The sequence below is a fragment of the Lonchura striata genome, chromosome 8 (genome assembly GCF_050655825.1).
Source record: "Lonchura striata isolate lonStrDom1 chromosome 8, ASM5065582v1, whole genome shotgun sequence".
NCBI classification, from domain to species: domain Eukaryota; kingdom Metazoa; phylum Chordata; class Aves; order Passeriformes; family Estrildidae; genus Lonchura; species Lonchura striata.
This window is the reverse complement of record NC_140710.1, coordinates 29389693-29413426: the sequence shown is the minus strand read 5'-3', so window position 1 is coordinate 29413426 and position 23734 is coordinate 29389693. Positions and strand designations below refer to the sequence as shown.

Here is a 23734-nt window from a genome sequence, read left to right as displayed (position 1 = left end):
TTAAGCAGGGAACAGAAATTCCCAAGGAATGAACACAGGATGGCAACACCAATATAATCCTATCACTTACGAGACAGAATTCATGTGCAGCAGCCACAGCAGCACTTAGCAGATAAGACAGTTGGTCCATCTGCGCTCGGTCCGTCTTCTCCCATTTCTCTTGCTTAAATTTCTCAGGAGCAGAACAAAATCCTGTTATCCAATAAGTTATCCACTGGTAGTTGGATTTTCATTGAGTGACATCTGTCACAGACCATGCACGTAGGAAGTACCAGTGATTTTGTATTATCTTTGTTTTGATGGGTTTGGTAGACATTTGGGTTTTCATCTCCCAGAAAGGCCATGCAGCTCAGCTGTCACCCTGACATGGCCAGATGTGCCAGGAAGCTGTAGAAGACACCAGGGATGGCACATGGTAGTAGGAGGCAAGAGGAAATCTTGGAATCAGAGCTGTTGTCTGGGACTGAGCACTCCTACATTTGGGGGTGTCATGGTCTTTCCCTGCTGGTCACTTTCTGCCTGTGTGAGTTCTGCCATTTCCACAAGCTCCTCCTTTTTACAGATGGAGAATTGCTAAAAGGGCTCTGGGACAAGGACCTACCAGTGCCTTGCAAGCCTTTACAGAAGGTGTATTGCTGCTTTGAGCTTGGCTTTGGGCCTTTTTTGTGTTGAAGTTCACCGAATCAGAGCAGGTTTCCTCCTTTTTAACCTATGACAGTGACGTTTTCCCAGCTGATACAGAGGCATGAAGGGGCACTTCTCAGAGGCACCCTGCCTCAGTGTTGGCCTAGAGCTGCCTATCTCCTCTTCCCCACTCAACATCAGCTTCCTTCTCAGCACCTTCTCTTTGGTCCATCTGCTGAGAGGATCCATCTGATCACTGCCGGCATCTCCCGGCTGCAGAGGATGCGCTCCAGATTCCCTGTTCCTGGCTGATGCCAATGGGGTGAGGACAGAGGCTTGTACATGCCCATTCCTTGTTTGGGATCATCCATCCTAACACAGGCACATCTCAGGAGAAGGACAATAAGATGCTCAAAGAGACCTCTCCTTTCTCTTGCACATCAGGAAATACTCCTTGCATGAAGACCGGCTACGATTCATCTTCTGCACATGGTGTTTGATTGCAAAACAGACACTTCCAGTGCCTGGCAGGCAACATTTGTTTCACATAATTCCCACAAAGGGAGCTGTAATCCTGACTTTCACAGCCCATCTTTGATTAGTCTCCAGGTGTGACCATTTTGCTCTGAAGGCTCAGCGCTGCCATACCTGGAGCATCTGGGTACATCAGGCTGCAATTAGCCACGGTGCTCCAAAAAGCCAAATCAAAGAGGGATTGAGATCAGCAGCTTCCCGAGGGCTTTCAAGGCCTTTAGTGAGTGACCACACTAGAGCTTTTTCCATTTACCTGGATTAAAATTTGTCACAGAGGAAATAGAAGCAAACAGCACGGCATCTGAGAAGTGTAACAAATAGCATTTGGCCATTGGGCAGGCTCAAAGCAGGGGAGAAATCCGCAGCGTAAATAAAGTGCAAACCATGTTTGCATAACATTGGATTAATAGTTCTTTTTAAAAACCACACTGGGATTAAAGGGATGCATTTCCTATGCCGAGACCTGCGCTCCCTCCTTAGCCCAGCAGATGCCAGGAAGTACATCTAAGAGAAATAAAAAACCTTGTTATCCCCAGCCAGCTGCTGAAACAGCAGTGCTTTCTGAAGGCCTTTGGAAGAGGAACAAATGTCTATAGGATTCCTGGAGCAGTCCTGTCTGTTTTAATAGGGAGTTCTGCAGCAAAGAGCTCCCGTGGGAAGGGGTTTCTGCTGCATGGCTCAAGTCCCATTCACCTGTGGGTTTTGTTGGCTGCAGTCTTGGAGGTGGTGATGCAGAGGGGAGCTGGATTCCCATCCCCCAGCCCACACATTTGACATCCTGCCTTTCCAATAACTCATTTGAGCGTTCCCGCCTCTCCTTCCCCAGCCCTGCTCCATATTTTGCTGAAGTCAGTGCTGGCCTTGTCACTCCTCTGAGCAGCCATGTGCTTAAGGGGAGCTCAGGGGCACTGGCTCACACTGGTTACCTTAGTGTGGAATAATCAATGGATGCTGGCTGTGATTCCCTCAGTTCTTTGGTTTGTGGTACCATCTAATGACACCCATTTGCATTATGCTTCCCACGGTCTGGGCAGAAATAGGTTCCTGAAATGAGGCATCTTCAGACACTGCTCTGAGTAACATGAAGGGGACGTAGTGGCATATGGAAGGAAAAATCTGATCCTCGCACCCCTTTGCTTGGAAAAGACATGGAATAGGTATTTAGGCAGCAAATGCCTGTTATATCTGGCTTTTTATCCCTGTTGCTGCCATGGTTGTCATGTTGGTGCAAAGCATGGCACCTCCTATCCCAAAACACAAGTAATTCCTAATTCCTCAGCTCAACAGGCTTAATATCAAACAGAATAGCACACTGGGAAACCAGAAGACTTCCAGCTATGAGTGGAATTTCTACCTGTTGTCTTGTTCTTTTCTCTTTCACCTGCTCCAGAATCTACAGCAAACTGTAGAATTTGCACCTTAATCCCAAAGATGATGGTAATTAAAAACTTAAGTCTCCATAGACAGATGCAAATAAATTAAGGAGGCAAAGAACTGAATTAGAGGCTAATCCTGGTTGGGATAGTGAAAGCAAAGGGGCCAGTAATTCTTTCTTTCTGTTATTTCACCTGTTCTGGTGGCAGGATGAGGCTGTGTGAGGTTGAGGTGCCTGGGTTTGCAATGCTGGATGTGAAGCATCAACTGTGACAAAGCCTGGGGAGGGGACACAGGAGTCTGGGAAGGGGACACCCTTCCCAAAGCATTGCAGCTGATGCAGTGGCTTAAGTGTTGGCTGGAACAGGGAGCTGTGTGCCAACACCTACAAATCACACACTTTGCTTTGCCCTTGTGCTGCAGGTGTTTCACAAGGATGAGTTTGGCAACTTGCTTTCATCCCTGAGCACTCTGCCCTTTCCTGAATTGGCAGAACTTAACCTGGGTGTTGGGGTAGACCTAAATTCTGAAGGCAGGGAGCTAAGATTTATTCAGGTAGAAGGAGCTGGGGTTTTTTTCCCCTCTGTGCTCCCATGTGCTGAAAAGCTCACTGCACTAAGCTGTGTGAGCATCCCAGCGCTTTATCCTTCTCTTAGGTAGTTGACTAAATCTGGGTTTGCACTGAAGCATCTTGTACTAAAGCATCAGAAGTAGTAAGAATCCCAGAATGAGGCCATAGGACTGAAATCCTTCATTTTTATGGGCTGGAAGTGATAACAGTATGAACTGAATTATACTCACGTCATGATGTGATCCACGCACTCTTACGGGTGGATAGATATTGATTATCCATCAATAGGGAGTGATGGTGGATGATGATTCAAATCCCAGCTGTCAGGTAGCTGGGTGTCCTGGCTGTTTGTCTGGTCAATTAAAACATTGCTGGGATTCTGCCTATTTATTTAAAACTGGGATGTATTTGTATTACCACAATGTTACCTGCACCTCTAAAATCAAGTCTCTTTCTCTTTTTCAGGATGGGGAAGGCCAGACTGCACTCCATTATGGTAAGCTGCCTCTGAGCTTGACTGTTCCTTCTTAGCAGTGTGGATTTGTAGCTGGTGTAAATGTTCTATACACAGAAAACAAACTCCAGGAGAAAAATGAGCAAGGAGGCTGGATTTGATTAACCAGTGGCCACCTCCATTAGCAAATCCCAGCATGGTAGGGTTGGGAGCCTTGGGAGAAGATTGCTGCCCTCCCTTCGTTCTCCTCTACAGGTGTCACCTTAAAGCATTCCTTTTCCCTCAATTAATGGTGCAGATTTTCCCTGTACACTTCTGTGTCTCCAGGATGTTGGTGTGCCACCTGCAGACCCGGGAGTGGCTCTGGTTAGGGGATGCCAAATCTCTTGGTCTTCAGTGAGGATCTGTGCCAGTTTTAACAGGTCACACAGGTCAGGGGAAGGGGACAGATAAGGTGGCCTCCTCCTTCATGTGTCCTGGTGAGAAACCTGTTTGATCACAGCTGAGAGAGCAGCAGCTTCTCTACTACCGAAAGCAGCAGAGGCAAGTCACAGTTGGTGTCCCTCCTACAATTACAGGCTAATTAGATACGTGATTTAATTGAAAGATTGTTCTATCTCCAAATGAGAAAAGCAGAGATTGAAGTGATGTGTGCGGTGCTGATGTGCAGGGAATAGGAAAAAAGTATCAATTTAATCTGGATCATAATCTTTTTCCCAAAATTAAGACATAGCCAGTTATTATATTGTACTCTCTCTTGATGCCTGTCACTGTAATTAAGAGCATACTTGTCATTCTGAAGTGTTTGTGTCTTTCTCTCTCTTCTTGATCTCTCCACAAGGACATTAGCAGAATAGCAAAATTGCTTTGCAGACATCAGTCCAAGGCACAGGATTTGGATCTGGAGCTAAACTCCAAGATTCCAGGACCCCTGAACTGAGACTGTAGTTACAAAAATATGTGATTTCTCCCTGTGGGGTCTTTCCTGGAGGACACTCAATTTGTCAAATTCCTGTCACTGTCCCTGGAATAGTGAATCTGTTGCTGCGTGCAGCATTGCCCACAGATGGACAGCATTTAAAATGCAACATTGCCTCTTTCTCTTCCTAAGGCATCCCACAGTTTGGGCATTCTCTCTTCTGGGAAGATGCTTTTCCAACTCCTGAGGGGCTCGCAGTAGATTATAATAGGTTGTCCAAAAGCATAGCGCACATGTTAAGTTATCCAAGAGCACTCACTTCAAGCAAGTTCAGTATGTGAAAGGAAAAGGTGGATGTATCACCTGAGTTTAAATTCCATGAAGATGGATCCCTCTGGCTGGGACTGAGACAGGTTGTTCAACACAAGCAAACATAACTGCTATAATGAACATTATTTCAGAAATGGTTTCTCTGATCTACCATTCCAGCTCAGGTGTTTCAATAACTACAGTTTCCCAGGATTTTCTTCCCAAATGTTTGTGAAGTGTTGAAATTTTTTCTTCCTCTTGAGTATTATCCCCTTTCTCCTCCCTGTATATCATCTTTGGGAAGCCTCTCTGGGTTGCTGTCACACAGGCCTGGTGTTCCCATGGGTGCCCAGCTGTTCCTGGGGCCATCACTGCCCCCAGGGCATCCTCATTCCCTTTGTTGCTGATCTGACCATAAACCACCCCAAGCTTGGAAACAGCTTCTTAAATGGGTGACTGGGTTTGACTCAGGTGGCTGTTGGCCTGAAACTGGAACTCACTGTCACCTCCCAGTCCCATTTCAGCCAGCACTTCAGAACCGAGTCATTAATTGCAGTGGGGAGGCAGGAGAGCTCCTTCGGACACCACGGCTGAGCAGAGCAGTGCCTTCACAAGGTCCTCCCTTTTGCTGGAGGCTGTTCATGGAGTTCAGGGAAGGGTTAAATCCCATCAGCAAGGCAGCCCCTGCTTTTAGGGTGTCTGCATCCCTTTTTATGAGCCGGCGTGGCCTGACAGCTGTCCTTGCGGTGACAGCTCTCCTGATTACAGCCGGTGTCAAACCGCATCCTGCTGGGGGTTATAAATCCTGGCTCCTTCCGATCGCTCTGACCCCGCCTTTAATCGGGGCTTAAGCGGAGCCCAGCGGCCCCGGGGGACCCGTGGCTGGAGCCCTGCTCGGGGCCAGAGCCCACGGCTGTGTGCATCCCCTGCTGAGCATCCCCTTCTCCTCGGCTCCTCTCCATCCAGCCAGCCATCCCCGCACCCACGGGGAATGCTGCAATCATCGCTGCTGCCTCTCCCAGAGGAAATCAAGGCTTCTCCGAGCGGTGCTGCCCGCGTGGCTCTGGAGTGGGCAGCCTCCGTATCCTCCTGGGCACTCCGGCTTCCCTGCAAAGCACCATCTGTTCGCCTCTGTCTGCGCCGTGGCAGGGCAGTGGGAGGGGACGCTGGAGGGAAAATAAATAATAAAAAAAAATTCATCATCTGAACCCTGAGGATTAATGGAGTCGGGAGGCAAACTGCGCTGAATGGAAATTCATCTTCGCCCGTGCCAGTGTCAGGGCTGCCGCTCTCGCCCTTGACAAATCGAGGGTCCCAGGGTGTGATAAATCCAGCAGCTGTGCTCGTCCCCAGGGATGTCCCCAGCCTGCTCAAGGACATGGCACCAGAGAAGAAAGCCACCTTTCCCTGTGGGGACCAGCTCCCCATCCCCACAAGCTGCCACCGTACCTTCCTTGGCATCTCTGGAAGTCTATTTTCAGCATCGGGATGTGCCCCCTTCAGCTCAGCCTCACCCACACCTCCACCTGCTTCCACACTAACCTGTTTCCCCTTTTTGACCCCTTTTTTTATCCTTTCAATATAAACTCCAATCACACATTGAATTTATTTTAATGAGACATTACTGCTTGTCGTTTTGGATCAGTGGAAGACTGCAGAGTAATGCAAAAGACACTCTAATTACTAAAGGAGTCAGTCAGTTGCTTTATAAAAACACCCAAAATATAATTAAAACCAATTGCTACCAATGCAAGAGGAAGATGCCAGCTTCATGGCCTTGTAAGGCAGGTTTTGGCTTCACTAGGGTCTGCGTTGCACAGGCTGAAGGGAAAATCCAGAGTCTGGGACTGGTGCCGATGTCAGCCAAGACCAGTGGTTCAGTGTTAAGATTTTTCCTGATTTTCCTGGTTCTTTGCTTTTAGCATCCTTAGGACAGAGAAGAGCTCAGGTCAAACTTGGCTCTATATTGGCAGAGAAAATGAGGGATGAAAAAACAGGTGCTAGTAGAGGTGTGAGGAATAAAATGTGTGCCATTAAGAGCTGTCCCAGCCATGGGCACAGTCACCTGGAGCTGGTGCTCCAGGAAGTGGTGGCCAGCAGCTATAACCCATCTGAATTTTGTGCAAAGAGAAGGGATGGACAAAAGCCAGGAGCAAGGCAGAGTTGAAGATGTCATGTCTGGGATGTGCTGCCTGCTCCCTGGGAGATTCAGGAGGCAGGTGAGGGGCAGGGGCTTACAGATCCATTACAGATGGTGAATGCATTATAAATTCTGGGTACAAAAGCAGGCAGGGAATGCTTTCCCAGTCGGTACTTTGGGGGTCCCTGCAGTGCTGCAGTAGCACTCTGGGGCCCGTCCCACGGTCAGTCTCCAGTCCTGGATGTGAGTGAGCCTTAGCCAAGCTGTGCCCAGGCTCCCTCCATGTCCCTGCAGATCCCTCAGCTCCCAGCACCTCTGCCTGGACTGCGGGCTCTGGGTGCTGCTTGCACCAGTGGCACCCCCTCAGGACTTCTGGCTTTGCATTGGTGTCACTCTGTCCTTCTCCTTCCTCTGCACTGTCAGATCCACAGCGATCCATCGTGTCCTGGGCGCTGCCCCAGCCCTGCTCGGCTGCGCCGGCGTTTCTGCCTCCGGCACACGCGGGGCAGTGCCAGCCACAGCTGCCACTCCAGAAACGCCCATCACCGCCACCTCGGGCCGGCATCCCCTCACTAACCCTTCCCTTTCTCCCCCCAGCCGCCACCTGTGAGTTCTTGGACATCGTGGAGCTGCTGCTGCAGTCGGGAGCTGACCCCGGGCTGCGGGACCACGAGGGCTGCCTGCCCGAGGAGGTGACGGACTCCAAAGCCATCACTTCGGCTCTGCAGCAGCACGGCCCCGCCGAGCCCTGACCCCGGGGGCACGGAGATGCCCTGCAATAAAACCCCGTCCTCCTCCCCACTGCCCTCCCCAAACACCTCGGGGCTTCGAGGGGACCTTTCAAAGCGCAGGGTCTGGCTGGGCTCTCCAGCACGAGGGCCAAGCTCATGCCCTGAGCAGGACAGCGTCAGAGCTCAGCATGCTCTGACGTTCATCAGTGTTTGAGGGGGGAGGGAGAGGGCCTGGAGGAGGCTCCAAGTATTATTTTAATGGATCAAACATGAGTACTGTATGGGCTGTCTCTCCAGAGCAGCGTGGGCTGACCTGTCGGCTCCTCCGTGGGGATGCAGGGCCAGGTGAGATGCTCATCTCTCCCGTTCAGGCTGAATTTTGGTTGTTTTGTTTTTTTTTTTTCCCTGGGTCCAAACAAGTAATACAAATAAAAGCACAGTGTTGGGATCAAGCCTCGGTGTGTTTGTTTAGTTTTGGGGTTTTTTTGCAGAGGGTGACTTGGAAGCCATAAGAATGGGAGGCAGCTCAGTGCAGCCATAACCCTTGGGAAGTTCTGCTGGAGCTCTTGTCCTGGGGAGGGAGAGCTGCAAAGACAGCAGGGTCATACAGGTGTCTGTCTGTCCCTCTGGTTCTCACACAACACGTGTTGCTAATCAGCCTCTCCAAGCTGACAGGACTTCAACCGCTTTGCTGAATTGGATGGCTTTAAACACCACCTCAGCCAGTGGCTCCAGGGCCTCCTGCTGTGTGTCCATCCCTGGAACAGCTCTTCCAGGACTGAGGTCTGGTAAGAGCTGAGCACAGATAAACCTGTACCCACCCTGTCACCCTTCTGGGTCTGTCTCAGACACTTCATGATCATCTCAGCTTGCCAAGTTCCCAGAAAGGGGGAAAAACTGCCTTGTGGCCATACCTGAGTGCTGGAGTGATGTGGGATGATGATGGGGTTTAATGCTGCCTCACTGGCTTCCTCATTAGCATCCAAAGTGGGTCCACGGAGCTGCCAGGGGTGGGTTTGTGCTGTGGGATAGCTCCCAGCTGGGAGGAGGCTGCTGCACTGGGTGGGTGTGTGGCAAGAGGAGCCCGTGGCTTCCCTGTGGGATATTGCCATGAGCTTGCTTTTCCCAGACAAGATTGACGGTCTGGGGGGAGCAGAGGAAATCTCCGTGGCTATGACAGGGAGCTGCTTGCCCCATCAGGCTCTGCAGCACATCCAGCCTCAGGAAAATAAATGGGAACATTCGCTTGGCTAAGGAGTGGCTGGGCAGCAGGCACACGTGGGCTTTGGCCCCTCGTGGTGTCTGTGGCTCTGCCAGCGTTTGCTGACGCCTGCAAAATCACCGCGCTGGCTCCAGCAGCCACCACACCACACAGAGCACAGGCCAGGCTCCATGCTGGGGACAAAACGGCCTGGGCAGGTTATTTTCCAATAACTTAATATTAAGCAAGACCCCCCAATAGCTTCTGCTCCCCTTGCCCCTGCCCAGGGCAGCTGCAGGCTGGCAGTGGCTGGGCTCATCACAGCCTGGCGCTTTTGCACGCGGATGCAGATGGAGCAAGGACGCCAACCCCAATACTGGGGTCACACTGACTTTGTGAGGGAGGTGGCACCAAGGTTGGGGACAAGCAAGGCCACCCCTGTGCAGGGCAGTAATGCACAGCCACTCCCTGGCTTGATGGACATGCTGGGTAATAAAAAATCTCTCTGTTAAAGCCGGGATGAAAAGCAGCAGCCACGGTGCCGCTGCTTTCAGAGAGCACATTTGGGGCCCGAGCGCTCAGCCCTGGAGATGTTTATAGCACTTTAGGTCTGTTTGTGAGGTTGGAGCCTTTCCAAAAAAAAAGAAAGCAGGGGTGGGGGGGAGGGGGAAGAGAGAAAGACATATATTATTGTTTATAATCTGCTTTATTCAGCCAAACCTTTCCCCAGCAGCCTTGCAGATTGCTGTTAAATCCCTTGGTGCCTTTAACTACCGATACAGAAAGTGGTTAATGTGCATTCACCCTAAGCTTGGCATCTACTCCAGGAAATCACTTTAATTGAGAAGCATTAAATGTTAAAATGATTAAAATATAGAAAGCCAACACACCGGTGCCCATGGAGGGGCTTGCACCCCTCTGCCCCTCCTGCCTGGCATGGCCCTTCCATCTCACCTGTGCCCACCAAGCACTGTGGTGGCACGGCCAGGCACCCACTGTCACTGCTGCGTGGTGGCAGGAAAGCTGTGCCACCTTGGGCAGCCATGGAGATTCCCACCCAAACCTCTCTGTGCCAGCAAAAAGCCAGGGCACGATGACCAGTGCCACTGGTTCCATCACCCAGGGATGTCAGTGCCACCATCCAGACACGACCCCAGCAACAGCCAACAGTGCCAGAGCAGGCAGTGCCAGTGGTAAGCACTGCCCTCCCAAAGGAAGAAAATCCCAAAGACAGCAGCTGCTAAAAAGCATCCCGAGTTTATTTGCCATCGCTTTCCCTCACGGCGAGGGGGTGACTGTACACATCTCATGCCAACACACTAGAGGCAGGGTACAAAAGCAACGCCCTGGGCTCGAATCCGGGGGCAATTTGGGGAGGTCATTTCTCCCCAAGACATGGCAATAAATAAGGTTTTATTCTTTAAAATTTTTTATTATTATTCTTTTTTCTTGGGTTTTATTTTTTTTTCCTTTTTATTCCCCCAGGAAACAAGACTCTTACTTTCTGGAACTGTACAGAATTTACACAGCGAGGGGAGGAGGCATTTGGCCTTGTCGAAGGGGGATGGGGAGCAGCAGGCACAGCTCTGCCCCGTCCCCCTCTCCACCAGGGCCAGCAAGGCCGGGAGCTTGGCACCAAGCAGCACCCAAGGCTGGGGAAGGGGGAGGCACGTGGATGCAGATGGGGCAGCTCCTGCAGCACCAAGGCACCCAGCTGGGGGGGCAAGGAAGGACAAGGACAGACCAGTGATGTGCTTTCTCATGTGGCTTTTCTCTTTTTTTTTTTTTTTTTTTATTTTTTTTAAATTCTTTTTATCCCTCTGCTTCTGGAGCCTCCACACCTCCAGAAGGAGCTGACTAAGTGAATCCACCCCCAGCCCGCCCTTGAAGGGCAGCCTGAGAGCATCAGCATTACCCCAGAGACAGAGAGGATGGCAGGGACTCCATGGCCGGGGCATCCCTTTGGGGCTGGGGCAGAGCTGGGCATCCTGGGCAGAGAGTGTGGAGCTGGATCTTATCCATGGGGCTGAAGGTCTGAGGGTAGGGGGTGTGGCTGTGCTGGAGGAGATGGGCATGTGGGTTTTGAGCAGGGGCTAGTGCTGAGTGAGCCTGGCCAGGAGCAGACCCCATGGAGCTTGTGGGACGTGCCAAAGCCGCCGGGATCCTTCCTGGCTGCCCGCACTCACCCTCTGGTACCATCAGACCCACGGCTGGACCAGGAGCACCTCACACCCCAATCACCTCCCCTTCCCACCACGCGGGTGCTTTTGCAGCTGACACAATTCCTGCTCCCCTACTTGGGAGGAATTATTTTGCAGTGGCCTCAGACGTTGCCCACCTCTGTCACCCACCCCTCCAGTGGCTGCTCTGCAGGTGCCAGCCCCAGGCACCCCGGCTGGCCCTGCCGTGGCACAGCTTGGCCGGTGGGCATCCCGGGCTGGAGGCAATTTTTACAATTCCTTCCCCTCGCGTGACCATGGTACAAAGCAGCGGCGCTCCTGCGTGCCCAGGGATAAATCACGGCCGCTAGGCCAGGAGCAGGCAGGATCGCCGCCGGGCAGCGGGGCAATGGCCCTGCCCGGACGTGTCCCCGGCAAAATAAACCCTTCTACAATATAGACTTCTCTTTCTGCGGAGGCTCCGGGCAGCGCCCGGCTGCGTGTCAACACCATATCGAAAAATAACTCTTGAGGACAGCAGCGGCGCTCGGCAGGGGGGGCCGGGCCGGGCTCTGCCGCCCCTGGCTGCTCTTCCTTCCCTCCGCCGGCCCCGCCGCGGCCGGCTCCTCGCCGAGCGCCGCCGCTCTTGTGCTTACACCCAAAGGCATCCGCGCCCCCCGCCCCAGCACGGCCACCCCGGCCAGCGCCGGTGCCGCCCCCCTCCCTGCAGCCCTCCAGGGCCGATTCCCGTGGGATCTCCGGAAGGCTCAGCCGCCGGCGGGTGCCCTCGGTGCTGCGCTTGCGGGCCGGGGGGAGCGCGGGGGGCCGGGGCGGGGGGCGAGCAGCGCTTAGAAAGGGGGGTGATCCATGTCGTCCAGCCAGGAGGCCGGGCTGGTGGGAAAGTCTGGGTACCCGACGCTGCTCCCCGTGGAGATGTCGGAGGTGGGGCCCCCCCCGGCCATGGCCCGCAGCGTCTGACTCACCCCCTGCGCCCCGTGGGCCACCAGCCCCAGGCTGCCGTCCACGGCGTAGTCCAGCCCGTTGAGCAAGGGCGGGTGGGCCGGCAGGGACGAGATGGAGGACGGCGACTGCGGGAGGCCGTAGGGGCTGCCGTCCCGCAAGTCCTGGTACGTCTGTCCCGTGCCCTCCACCGAGAAGCCGCCGTTCAGCAACTGTCCGCCCGCCACGTCCCCCACGGAGCCGTAAACCCTGTTGTTGTGGCCGAGCTCGGAGAGGATCTGGTCTTCTGCCGGGGACAGGAGGGAGAGCGGGGCCGGGGGGTCAGCGCCGGGGGCAGCCCCGCCGCCCCCCGGCCCCGCTCGGGCGCCGCGCTCACCGCGGAAGCTGAGCTCGCTGTCGCTGACGCCGCAGTCCTCGGCCGAGCTCTCCTTCTCCAGCTTCCCTCCCCCGCGGCTCCGCTTCACGCTCTTGTAGAACTGCCCCCAGCGATGCCGCCCCGCGTCCTTCTTCAGCCGCTTCTCCTTGGCCCGCCGGTTCTGGAACCACACCTGGAGCGGGCAATGGGGACATCGGTGGCACCGGGGCGCCCCCGCCACCCTGGCAGTCCTGCATGGCAGCACCCCTGTAATCCAGCGCCTCTGCAGCCCAGCACCCGTGAAACCCAGCGCTCCAGCATCCCGGCACCCCTTACACCCCAGCACTCCTACATCCATCCCAGCACCCTGGCACACCAGCACCCTGGTATGGCAGCACCAGCATCCCTAAACCCTGCAAACCTGCATGCCAACACTCCTAGCCCCAGCTCCCGCACCCCCATGCAATCCCGCAGCCGTGCAGCCCAGCTTCCAGGCGCTCCCATCACCCCAATACCCCCGTGACCTCCGCATCCCCTAAAACCCAGCCTCACAGAGGGTCGCCTTCTCTTGGGGCAGGGTGGAGAGGGGCACCCGCGGCCTCACCTGCACGACCCTCATGTCAAGCCCCGTCTCGGAGGAGAGCTGCTCCCGCACGTGGCGGGCGGGCTTGGGGGAGTTTTTGTAGGCGTTCTTCAGCGTTTCCAGCTGCTTGGCCGTGATCGTGGTCCGGGGCCGCTTCGCGCCCGCCTCGGAGTCATCTGCAGGCGAAGGAGGCGGTAGCAGCCGCTGGGGAACATCTCCCCAAAAGCGGCTGCCCCGGAGCCCGCAGCGGCACCTTCCCGCAGGCAGCCCAGCGGGCACGGCCGCCCCCGTGCCTGCCGTGCCCCCCGCAGCCTTTCCGGGGTGCCTACCGTGTCCCCCGCAGCCTTTCCGGGGTGCCTACCGTTCTGCTTGGCAGTCTCGTAGTCCTCCTTGCAGACCAGCCGCCCGTCCTCCATCAGGTAGAACTCGTCGCCCGTGGCCAGCTGCCGGCTGCAGATGATGCAGGCGAAGCAGTGCAGGTGGTACACGAAGTCCTGCGCTTTGCGGACCACCTGGGTCGGGGGGATGCCCTGCTGGCACGCCGTGCATTTGGTCCCGAAACGCCTGCGAGGAGAAGCGGGCGACCCTGAGCCCCCCGGCGAGGTGGGGTTCGCCGGGATGGGGGGCAGGAGACAGGGCAGAGTTTAAACCAGCAATCAACCTTATTATGCATGACACTTCACACGGCGGGGGTTTATCTTCCTCAGAGTGAGAGACCGGCCTAATGGAGCCGAGGAAGGTTTGATTTTAATGATTCTTTTAACTAATGCTTATAGGCTGCCTGATTTTTCCCCTGCAAGGACAGTACATATTTCATCCACATTAATACCAAATAAATTAATTACGCAGCCCCGCTGGCATGATGAATCCCAGATTAATGCAGAATGATGGGGCTCTTACACCATAACGATGGGCTGACAGGGGCGTGGGGTGGGCTGGTGTGGGGCACGAGCAAAGCTGCCAGCACGGCTGCAGGAGTGTGCAAGGGACACGGGAGAAGTGTGGCAGCAGCATGCAAGGTGAGGGTGGAAATGGGAAAGGAATTTCGGAAGGAGCACGGTGCAAGGAGTGTGGGAGCAGCGTGAAAGAAATGTGCAAGGATGGCACAAGAAGGCGGCAGGAGAGTGGAAGATTCATGCAGTAAATGCGAAAGGAATATGCAAGAATGGTGCAAAAAGTGTGCAAGGGGAGAAATCACTGAATAATGGATTAAAGGTGCTATGAGGAGGAAGCCAAAAGTAGGTGGATGTTCCACCAGTGTTTTTGGCAAGAGATGTTATGGGACTGAGCTGGGGCAGATCCCCACCTCCCACTGGCACCACAGGGCTCTGCGAGGTCTCCCCCACTCCTCAGAGCCATCCCGGTGCCGCAGCCCAGGTGACAAAGCTGTCAGAATAAATCTGCCCCTGTCTGCTTTGAAGGAGGCAGCACAGGAACACCCCATCCCTTTGGCCCCAGCCCCGAGGCTGCGGGGACAGGCAGTGACATTTGAGTGCCAGGGTGAGCAGCCACTGCAGGCACCTCTGGCTGTCCCCTGAGGCCTGAACATCCCCCGGTCGTGCAAAGTCACCCTCAAGCCCCATGGCTGCTCATCCCCTCCGGAAATCCAGGGCACAGCCACCGAGGCTGGGGCTCTGGGACTGTCCCTGAGCCACGCAGCTGTCACCCAGGGATGGGTGGCAGATACTGGGCATGAGTGGTACCAGCACGATTTTGGGGTGTTGGAAGCAGAAGGTGAGAAGGAAAAACCTGGTTTATCTCATTTTCTGGACTTGTATCCTAAAGAGAGAGTCCCTGGACATCTGCTGGGGAGACCTCAGCTTTCCTGAAGTCAGATGGGAGGGAAGGTGGGAGAGGAAGGGAGAAAGTGGGAGAGGGGTGAAGAGGAGATGGACAAGAGAAAGGGAGGGAGGGAGGAATGATAGAATGGAGGATAAAGGGAGGGATGCAGGGAGGGTGGGAATGGAGGGGAGGAGGGTGGGAATGGAGGGAAAGAGGAAGGCGGGCAGGAGAGAGGGATAGGATAAACAGAGGACGCTTTTCTGCTCTCAAGGCTGAGCTGGTGCCCACTCTGCAGCCCCCATCCACTGCCCATTCACCCCCTCTCACAGATCTCTGTAAAAGCCATTTTAACAACTGTCCCGACACCCCGGGGTGCTTCCACATCATCACAGGGCCCAGGACAGAGCCTAGGACCAAGAGCTGCAATTCGGGGGAAGGAAAAAAAAAAAGACAAAAAAATAAAAAATCGATCTGATCCTTTCCAAAGCAGCTCCTGCATTGCCAAGTGCCTCTGAAGTTGTTGGGCTGAAATCCTCACGTCCCCTGCAGGTTCCCTAGCCCGGATCAATGAGCGGTTAAGGAAAGGTGAGGTGCGAGCGCCGAGCTGCTATTGATTGGCACCAAATAATCCAGGCAGGACCTCATCTGAGAAAGTCGCTGATCTTTCAACTCCAATTAACATTGATTACCCGCACCTTTTGGGCGACTATTTAAATGACTCGGAGATTAATAGGCTGGAAAATATCAGAAGTGAAGTGTTATTACCCAGGCTGGAGTGGCCGCTTTGACCGTCTCCGGGAAGGAGAAATCCGAGCTGCATCTTTGGTCCTGATGCCTGATGAGGATCTAGGAGAGCCTGGGGATGGGAAGGCAGGGAAGTCCTGTCTAGGGACTAGTGGTAGTGGCTTTAGGATTGTGATGAGGGGTAGTGGGGACAGCCCGTGTGGCTGGTCCGGAGTGGGAGATGATGGCACGAGGAGGTGGCTTTAGTCCCCAAGGGGCAGCAGCTGCTGCATCCCAGCAGTGAAAGGCATCCCTCGGCCAGGATCCACCCCCTCTGCTTCACGGCGATCCAGTCCCAGCAAAAAAACCTTCTCTATCCCTTGGGAAAACTCCCACATTTCACCGGCAGTCAGGGACCAAAGCATCCTAAAGGCAAAGTCCATTTTTAATGGGGAACGGGTTGTCCTGTCTCGTGGGAGCAGGGAAATGCCAAGGCTGGGGCATCGCACAGCTCAGAGGCAGCTGCCAAGGCAATCAAATGAGGTTTTCACATTAATGGGAGAAAAAAAAAAAAAAAAAAAAAAAAATTTAAAAAATAAAATAAAAAGAAAGAAAGAGGTAAAAGGTGAAGGGAGAGAAACAGCATGAGCAAATCCCGAGGAGGCGAGGGAAGCACCCGGGAGGAAGAGGCAGCGCTGCCGGTGCCTTGTGCGGGTTTCTCCCGCCCTCTAGCTCCGAGCGGAGCCGGGACCGCCGCAGGATGTCACCCCGGGGACCTCAACACCAGCACCGGGGAGGGACAGGAGCACCGGGGACATCTGGGGCTTTCCCATGGTTAAATCCCAACAAGCAGCATCCACAAAGCACCGACATCCCCTTTATTATTTCCACAACAACAACAACAACAACAAGCCGTAGGAGGATTCTGGAGAAATTATGCTTCGAATTCGGCTGTGTGCTTGCTCCGCGGGCAGGGAGGCGCTGCTTTTTGGGGGTTACTCACTTGAAGAAATCCTCCTTGCAGTAGACGCTGCCGGCCCGGGAGAAGCAGCGGTCGGCCAGCTGCATCTGGCAGTCGGCGCACTTGAGGCAGGAGCTGTGCCAGTGCCGGTCCAGGACCTTGAGGATGAACTTGTCCAGGATGTGCTGGTTGCAGCCGGCGCACTGGGGGATCTCTGCTCCAGGGGGGAGAGGATGGAAAGAAGAACGGAATCAGCCACCGCAACCCCCTCGTGGCTCCCAAAACCCTGCCCGGCCACGCGCTGCGGTTTTTGGAGATGCCACCCCTCAGCTCCGGGAACATCTCCCTCTGCAAACCTCGAGCCAGGGCTGCGCTGGGACAAACGCAAACGCGGCGCTTTCCCTTCCCGCACCCCGTTTTTCAGGCCGTGTTTTCCTCTCTGTCACGCGTTTTCCCTGCCTGCCTCTCCTTCCCTCCGGAATGGCACAGCCACCAAGCAGGGACACCGTTTGTTGATCCCCATTGACTCACACATATATGGAAGTAGATGAATTTGGGGGAAAAAAAAAAAAAAAGAAAAAGGAAAAAGGCTTTAAAAGAAAAAATATTAAAACAAACAAAATACCAAGGGGGAAAAAATGAAAATTTTAAAAGGGAAGAAAAAATTTTTAAAGGAAAAAATATATTTAAAAATACAAAAAAAAGATAAAAATAGGAATAAAAAGGAAAATTATGAAAAAGGAAAAACTTTTTTTAAAAAGGAAAAAGGTATAGAATGAAATAGGTTTTTAAAAAGGAAAAAAAAATTAAAATACATTAAAAGCGAGGAAGATAGAAAAGGGAAAATATTTCTTAAAGGAAAACATATTTAAGAAGGAAAAAAATTCACAAGAAGGAAATTTTTTTTTTAAAGGAAAAGGAAGGAAAGATTCGAAAACAAAACAGGAAAAATGAGAAAATAAAACAGGAAAAAAAAGGAAAAGCAAAAGGAGGAGAAACAAAAAAAAAAAAAAACGTGAGAGAAGAGAGGAAAGGAATGGTACAAGGAAGGAAAAGAAAAAAAGGAAAAGGGGGTACAGGAAGAGAAAGGGTAAAAAAGAAGAAATAAATTAATAAAAAGAGGGGGAAGAAGAGAAGGGCGAGGGGAAGAGGAACGAACGGGTAAAGGAGGAAAGAGAGAGGAGGGGGAAGGAGGAAACGAGCAGAGGAAAATCTCATATTGTTACAGCCTCACACAACATTATTTCAAGATGCTTCGGGGTCCTGCCACGTACCTCACGCGAAGGCAGCTGATTCCCCCCTGCCCGGGGCGCCCCTCGGAGCGCGGCTGCTGCTGCCGTCCAAGCCTCTGCCTCATTAACCGCACAATTAATTAAAAATGAATAGCTCTACGGCTTCTAGAGGTCCCTCTATCCCTTCTTGTTTTGGGAACACCTGGACGCTCCGCTGCCTTCCCTCCAGCCCCGCGTTTTCCGCGCTGGGTTTGTTCAAAGCGTTCGAGGGCAGCGCGACCGCCGCTGGCACCGGGAAATCCTTCTCGGCCGCTTCATAAACGCGTGTGCATCTTCAGGAAGCACGTTCTGTGTCTAAATGATTGTTTATGTAAACACCTGTGTGTTTACATGCACTCTCACAAGCCAACAAAGAGCTTTCCCCTTCCTAAAAGCAGCGACGCAGCTCCATTTCAACAAGAAAACAAGCGCAGCCGAGGATACGATATCTCCCTTCAAATTTCCAAAGAAAACTATTTTTTTTTTAAGAGGAGACAGATTTTCCTTCCGATTTCGCTGTAGATGCAAGGCACCAACTGCACGCACAGGTGCCTGCGTGTGCTACGATGCCTGTGTGCACACACGGGGATGATAATAATAATAATAATAATAATAAAATAATATCAACAATAACAAAAGGGAGAGCTGCCAGGGGAACCAGGAGATGTCCCTCTGGTTTGCAGGGAGAAAATATCTTAAATTCAAGCCCTGCACCCTGCTTTGTGCTTTGCCACAGAGGCGGCTTCCTCCCTGCCTCGCATTTATTGCGCTCGTTTTACCTGAATTATTTTATAGAACAGGAATAAAGTTAATGGGAACAATCGGTACGTCAGGAACGAGGCGCTGCCAGGCTGCGTGTGCCCACCAGCACTCCCTGTTTGTGCGCACAGGGTGGTTTGGGTGGTCCTCGGGGGGACACAGCCGCGGGGTCACCCCTCTTTGCCCGGGGACCACCCCGGCCGTGCAGCCTCCGTGCCAGCCTCTCTGCGGGGCAGGGGGGAAGTTTGGGGGTCCCCCCTGCTCCGGGGTGATGTGCCCGGGAGGGGATGGCCCATGAGCACCCCAGGCGGGATTTGGCCGTGGGCAGATCCGCAATCCCCCCGCCTCCCCGCGGACCCTCCCACGCACGGGGACCGAGCGACGGGCCCCCGCCGCTACCGTGATTTATTAGCGGCGGGTCCGTCTTCCCATTCCCCCCTCCCCGCCTCTCTCCCCGACGGGAAAAATTAAAGAAATATCGATCGAAACGAAACAAACTGGCCGGTGGCCTCAGGAATCGCTCAGAGCGCAAAAACCCCTCGGAAAGGAGCGGGGGGAGATGCGGGGGCAGCGCCGGGGGGATGCGCTCCCCGCCGGGCCCCGCGGGGCACGAACACCCCCGGCCCCGGGGCTGCGCTCGGCTCCTGCTCGGGGAGGGGACGGAGCCCCCGGTGCTGCGGGATCGGGGCCCGGGAGTGCGGGGGGAAAGCGGAGCACCGAGGCGGGATCGGGCCCGGGAGTGCGGGGGGAAAGCGGAGCACCGAGGCGGGATCGGGCCCGGGAGTGCGGGGGGAAAGCGGAGCACCGAGGCGGGCCGGGCCGCCGGACCGGAGCCTGCACCGAGCCCGAGCAAAGCACCGCTCCGGGGATTCCTCCCGAAGTCTTGCTGCGGGGAGGAAACCTCATTCCTTCGCATGCAAAAACCTTCCGATTCATTTCTCTGCTGCGGGCAAACGACTTTCTCGGCGGCGATTAATCACTGCCCCAGCTCCAGCCCCTTGGCCAGCGCCTGCCGGCAGCCGGGCACTGTTCCCGCAGGCTTTGGCACAAGTTTTGACTCCGGTGAGATTTGCAAAACAATATTCATAAATAATATTCGGAATTTTATTTTTAACAATCCCGTCTGCAAGGCTAAGCAAGGCCTTTCGGGTGGGGGGGAGGGAGGATGGTGGAGGGAGACTTCTCACCTCCCCAAAATCCTGCAGAAAAAGATGCTGTAGGACACAGCCGCTGCTAAAATAATGAGGCTGGTGGCTAAAGGGAGAGGAAAAAATGCGATTTAATAGCGATTAAAAATTAAAATGCCACGGATTTTCCTCTCACACACGATGAAATATCGAGGTGCTGCTGGGGGCTGGGGGGAGACCCTGGATCCTTCTTGGGAAGGGGTTCCCTGCCCAGGGACAGTTTCCTTTGGCTCGAAGGGGGCTGAGTTTTGTGTCACTGAGGCAGGATCAGGCCCCAGATCTATCACGACATGAAAGCAGGTGATTGGGAGCTGGCAGCGGCCTCAGGGCTCAGGCTGGGGCAGCGGGGAAACCACAGAAGGATGATTTTCAGCAGCCCAGCCTCATCTATTTTCTTTCTGCCATTTTATTTGTGCATAAATAAGTATAATAGTGATAATAATAATAATTATTAATAATAATAGCATTAATAGAAAAACAAATAGCAATAATAATAATAATAATAATAATAATAATAATAATAATAATAATTTAATCTCGTTGATTATTTCCTGCTAATTCTTGATATCCATCAGTCAGTACACGCATGACAATGTCAGGGGCAAGGGAATTTGGTAGCCCGAGGAGGGCCAGATCAGGGAACTATGCTGGGGCAATGCTGCTCCACGGTGGTTTGGGCATCTCATTTTTTTTCCTAAATCGAGGGATTCCGAGGCCATAGGAGTGACCCAGCGACCCGGAATCGGCGGCGTGACTCGGGATACGGTACTGGGACAAACCCCACGTGTCCCGGTCCCTGTCCCTGCACCGGCTCTGTGCTCCTGACCGCGATTTTATTTCCCCCCTTGTTGCGGTGAAATTGGTTAAACGGGGTCCTCCTGTTCAACCCTCCCGCAGCTCGGCAAAGGGATCGAACCGAGGGATAACGGCGACAGATCCCCCAAAGAGCCGCGGGAAGAGGCACCACCGAAAAACCCAGGGAAAACGAATCCCAGCCGCCCGGGGGGCCGGGGCCCCGTGCGGGGCACGGAACGGCGCGGGGGCTCCGCGGGGCGGCGGCCGGAGGCGGGGGAAACCTGTCCCGGAGCGGACACCCCGTGCCCCCCGTGTCCCCCCGTGCGGCCGGACCCCGGCCGGGCTGTCCCGCACCTCGGGCCCGTCGCGCCCCTCCTCTCAACTTTCTCGGCGCCGCTGTGGGGGGGTCGAGCATCGCCCTCTTGGCCCCGGTGGGGTCCCCCCCATTCCGGGAGCGCGGCGACGCCCCGGTCTCGGGAACGGTTTGCAAACGGAAGAAATGATAATAATAACAAAAATATCAACGAGAATAACAACAGCAGCAACACCCGCGCAGGTGGCCGCCGCGGAGGCCCCCCCGCAGGGCGCACCGGGGCACGGCCGTGCCCCACCATCCAAAGGGGGCATCCGTAGTGCCCACGGGATGCCCCCGCGCGGGGCTCGGCCCTGTGAGGGGCTGGCAGCCCCTGTGGCTCACTCACAGCTCGGGGCCAGCATCCCCCCTCGGGGTGCACCATCCCCAGCGGGCTCCATCCACCCGTGCCCGCACCCCCACGCCGTGCCTGTGCGCACCCCCACGGACACGCTACCTGTAGCTGCAGGGCCACAGACGCGCACACAGACACGCAGGTGATTTTTGGACAGACGCGGCATCGCTCCGGGGGCAGCGCGGCGCCCGGCCGGGCTCTCCATCCCGGTACCGCTCACGCACGGCCCTGAGCCCCTTCCCACCGCCGCCGCTCGCCGCCTGTCGCGATAAACGATATAAGCGCGGAGTCGTGCGCTGCGGGTCGGCGATGCGCGGGGCGGGCGGGGGCCGGGGCCGCACACACACACACACACACACACACACACACACACACACACACACACTCACACACACACACTCTCACACTCGAATTCACGCTCACACACGCACAGCCGGAGCCGCGCCGTCCTCCCCGTCGGGGCCAGGCCCGCATCGCTCCGCTACCCGCCCGCCCCGGGGCACCTCTCTCCCTTCCGCACCCGCCGCATTTTCGCGTCCGTGACCGGCGCTACACGCCGGGGAAAATAAACACAAAGTGCAGAACCGGGAGCGAACGGGAGCGGAGGCACCTGCCCACCCGCAGGGCGCTGCCCCGCCGGCCCGGGGCCGCCTTTGCGGCAGGGAGCGAAGGAGGGAGAAGAGAAAAGCGTCCTTACGTTGCACCGGCACACCGAGGATCTCGGGAAGCCCCTTGACAGCCCCTTCGGCAGCGAGCGCAGAGCTTTGCATCATTTTATTGGCCCGGGGGGCGGCGGAGGGGAGAGAAGAGGGGCGGGAGAGCCGCGGGCCGGGCCGGCGGAGGCCGGCGGCGGGAGGTGCCGTGTCCCGGTGCCGTGTCCCGGTGCCGAGTCCCGGTGCCGTGTCCCGGTGCCGGTGCCCGCCGGTGCCGCCCGCCTCCCATTCATTCCCCTGCGGGGAGCGCGCCTGACGTCACCGCCCGCAGGGGGGCGGGGGCGGGCCGGGCCCCCCGCAGCCAATCAGCGCCCGCTCCGCGCCGCCGGGGGCGGGGCCTGGGCCGAGGGGGCGGGGCCTGCGCGGAAGGGGCGGGGCCGGGCCGGCGGTGGCGCTGGGGACAGGGGGACAGGGGGACAGGGGGACAGGGAGGGACAGGGGGACAGGGGGACAGGGGGACAGGGGGACAGGGAGGGACGGCCCCAAGGCCGCTCCGCTCCCGGGACTCAGGGCCCTTCTCCCGCTCCGTGGAAGGCGCTGGCCTCAGGCACAGCCCCTGCCCTGTCCCTCCTGCCGCCGGGAATGGAGCCTTAGCCAAGGGCCGCTTCCCCGGCTCCGCAGGACAGCGGCACATCCCGCACCAACACGAGCTGTCGCCCAGCTGCTGTCACCCCGCCGTGACACGCTCTGCTTCCACAGGGCGTGTAACACATCCCTGGGCCCATCCCATGGTGCCTCCCCGGGGACACACCGAGTCGGCAGCGCTGCGGCGTGCCCAGCCCGACAGCCCCGGGCCGCGGTGGCACAAGGTGGCAATGCTGAAGTCACAGCGCAAAGGTGGCTACGGCCTCCATGAGCATCCCCGTGGGGCTCTGCTGAGGGAAAGCCCTGAGACAACGCAGCCCCCGCCACTGATGTGGCTGTACCTGGCGGCCACGGGCCGAGCAAGGAAACTCACCGAAATGGAGCTGAAGTTAGGGGGGGTGCCCCCAGCATCAACCTTCCCGATGGTCACCGTGTCACCAGCTCGGGGACAGCGGTACCAAACAGCCCCGACGTGCTGGGCCATCCCGCTCTGCTTAGAGAGCAGGGGGAGGCTCCCGAGGTGGCACACGGCAGCTTCTGGCAGGTGAGGGAAGATGCTCACCCAGCCAAGAGCATGGCCACCCTCAGCTCAGGTGCTCCCATGCCAAGCCTTCGTTTCTACACTGCTAGGAAGAGGATTTTCCCACCTGAAAAATCCTGAAACCCTGCTCCGTCAGAAAATGTGCAGATGGGACAAGCCAGCATCTGGAAAAAAAATGTTTAAAAATAAAAGCAATAAACCCTAAAAAATGTATTAAGACTGATGGTTCCTTAGGAAAAAAATTAAGTTTTTCTATGAGATGCTGGGGTTTGACCCCCTCAAAGCTCCATTTTTACCAGCAAACCCCCGTCCTCCTCACATGGCAGCTCTGTGCAGAGACCGGTGTGCGCTCATACCGGAGTGAGCTCCACCCTGCAGCTCACCGAACGCCATAATCTGCTTCCCATCACAGGGAGGTGAATCCCAACCCCTCCCATCCCATCCCGTCCCATCCCCTAAATCACGCTGCAGCTCTTAAGTGCATTAAGCACGGCCAGACCCCCGTCGCCCCCGGCCACCTGCGCTCCGCAGCCCCTTGGGGAGGGGGCCCCCGTGCCCCCCCAGTCGCCAGCCAGCCACAGCGGGGCCCCAGCGCACAGAAAGGCAGGTCCCTAAGGCAGATTTACGGGAGAAGTTTAGCCGGACGAGCGGACAGAGGGACAGACGGACCCTGCCCCATCGCTGCCCTGTCCTGCTGCTTTGCATTTCCAACCTATTTCCCTAATTATTCCAGCGCTGCTGGGAGTCACCGCGCTCTCCCAGCTCTCTGGCACGCTCTGATTTATCTCTCAGCCGG

At 55.6% G+C, this 23734-nt stretch overlaps 2 protein-coding genes across 4 annotated transcripts in view; one reads left to right on the top strand and one right to left on the bottom strand.

Annotated features, from left to right (window-relative positions):
- ACBD6 (acyl-CoA binding domain containing 6) overlaps positions 1 to 8104 on the top strand; it is an 80407-nt gene extending 72303 nt beyond the window's left edge. For both annotated transcript variants that reach the window (XM_021545838.4, XM_085586720.1), the window contains 2 exons: positions 3569 to 3599; positions 7523 to 8104. In XM_021545838.4, coding sequence (XP_021401513.1) covers positions 3569 to 3599; positions 7523 to 7677 — 186 coding nt within the window. In that variant the 3' untranslated portion in view covers positions 7678 to 8104. The remainder of the gene's footprint in view (positions 1 to 3568; positions 3600 to 7522) is intronic.
- Positions 8105 to 10047: 1943 nt separating this feature from the next.
- LHX4 (LIM homeobox 4) lies at positions 10048 to 22262 on the bottom strand. Of its 2 annotated transcripts, XM_077785237.2 has the most exons (6): positions 21797 to 22262; positions 16423 to 16594; positions 13276 to 13478; positions 12936 to 13090; positions 12353 to 12524; positions 10048 to 12262 (listed from the first exon to the last, which is right to left on the bottom strand). In XM_077785237.2, exons 1-6 carry the CDS (start codon positions 21870 to 21872, stop codon positions 11865 to 11867), a joined length of 1176 nt encoding a protein of 391 aa, XP_077641363.1. In that variant the 5' UTR covers positions 21873 to 22262; the 3' UTR covers positions 10048 to 11864. The 2 variants fall into 2 exon arrangements, with proteins under 2 accessions (XP_077641363.1, XP_085442847.1); XM_085586721.1 differs by having other exon boundaries at positions 10048 to 12524.
- Positions 22263 to 23734: the final 1472 nt, after the last annotated feature.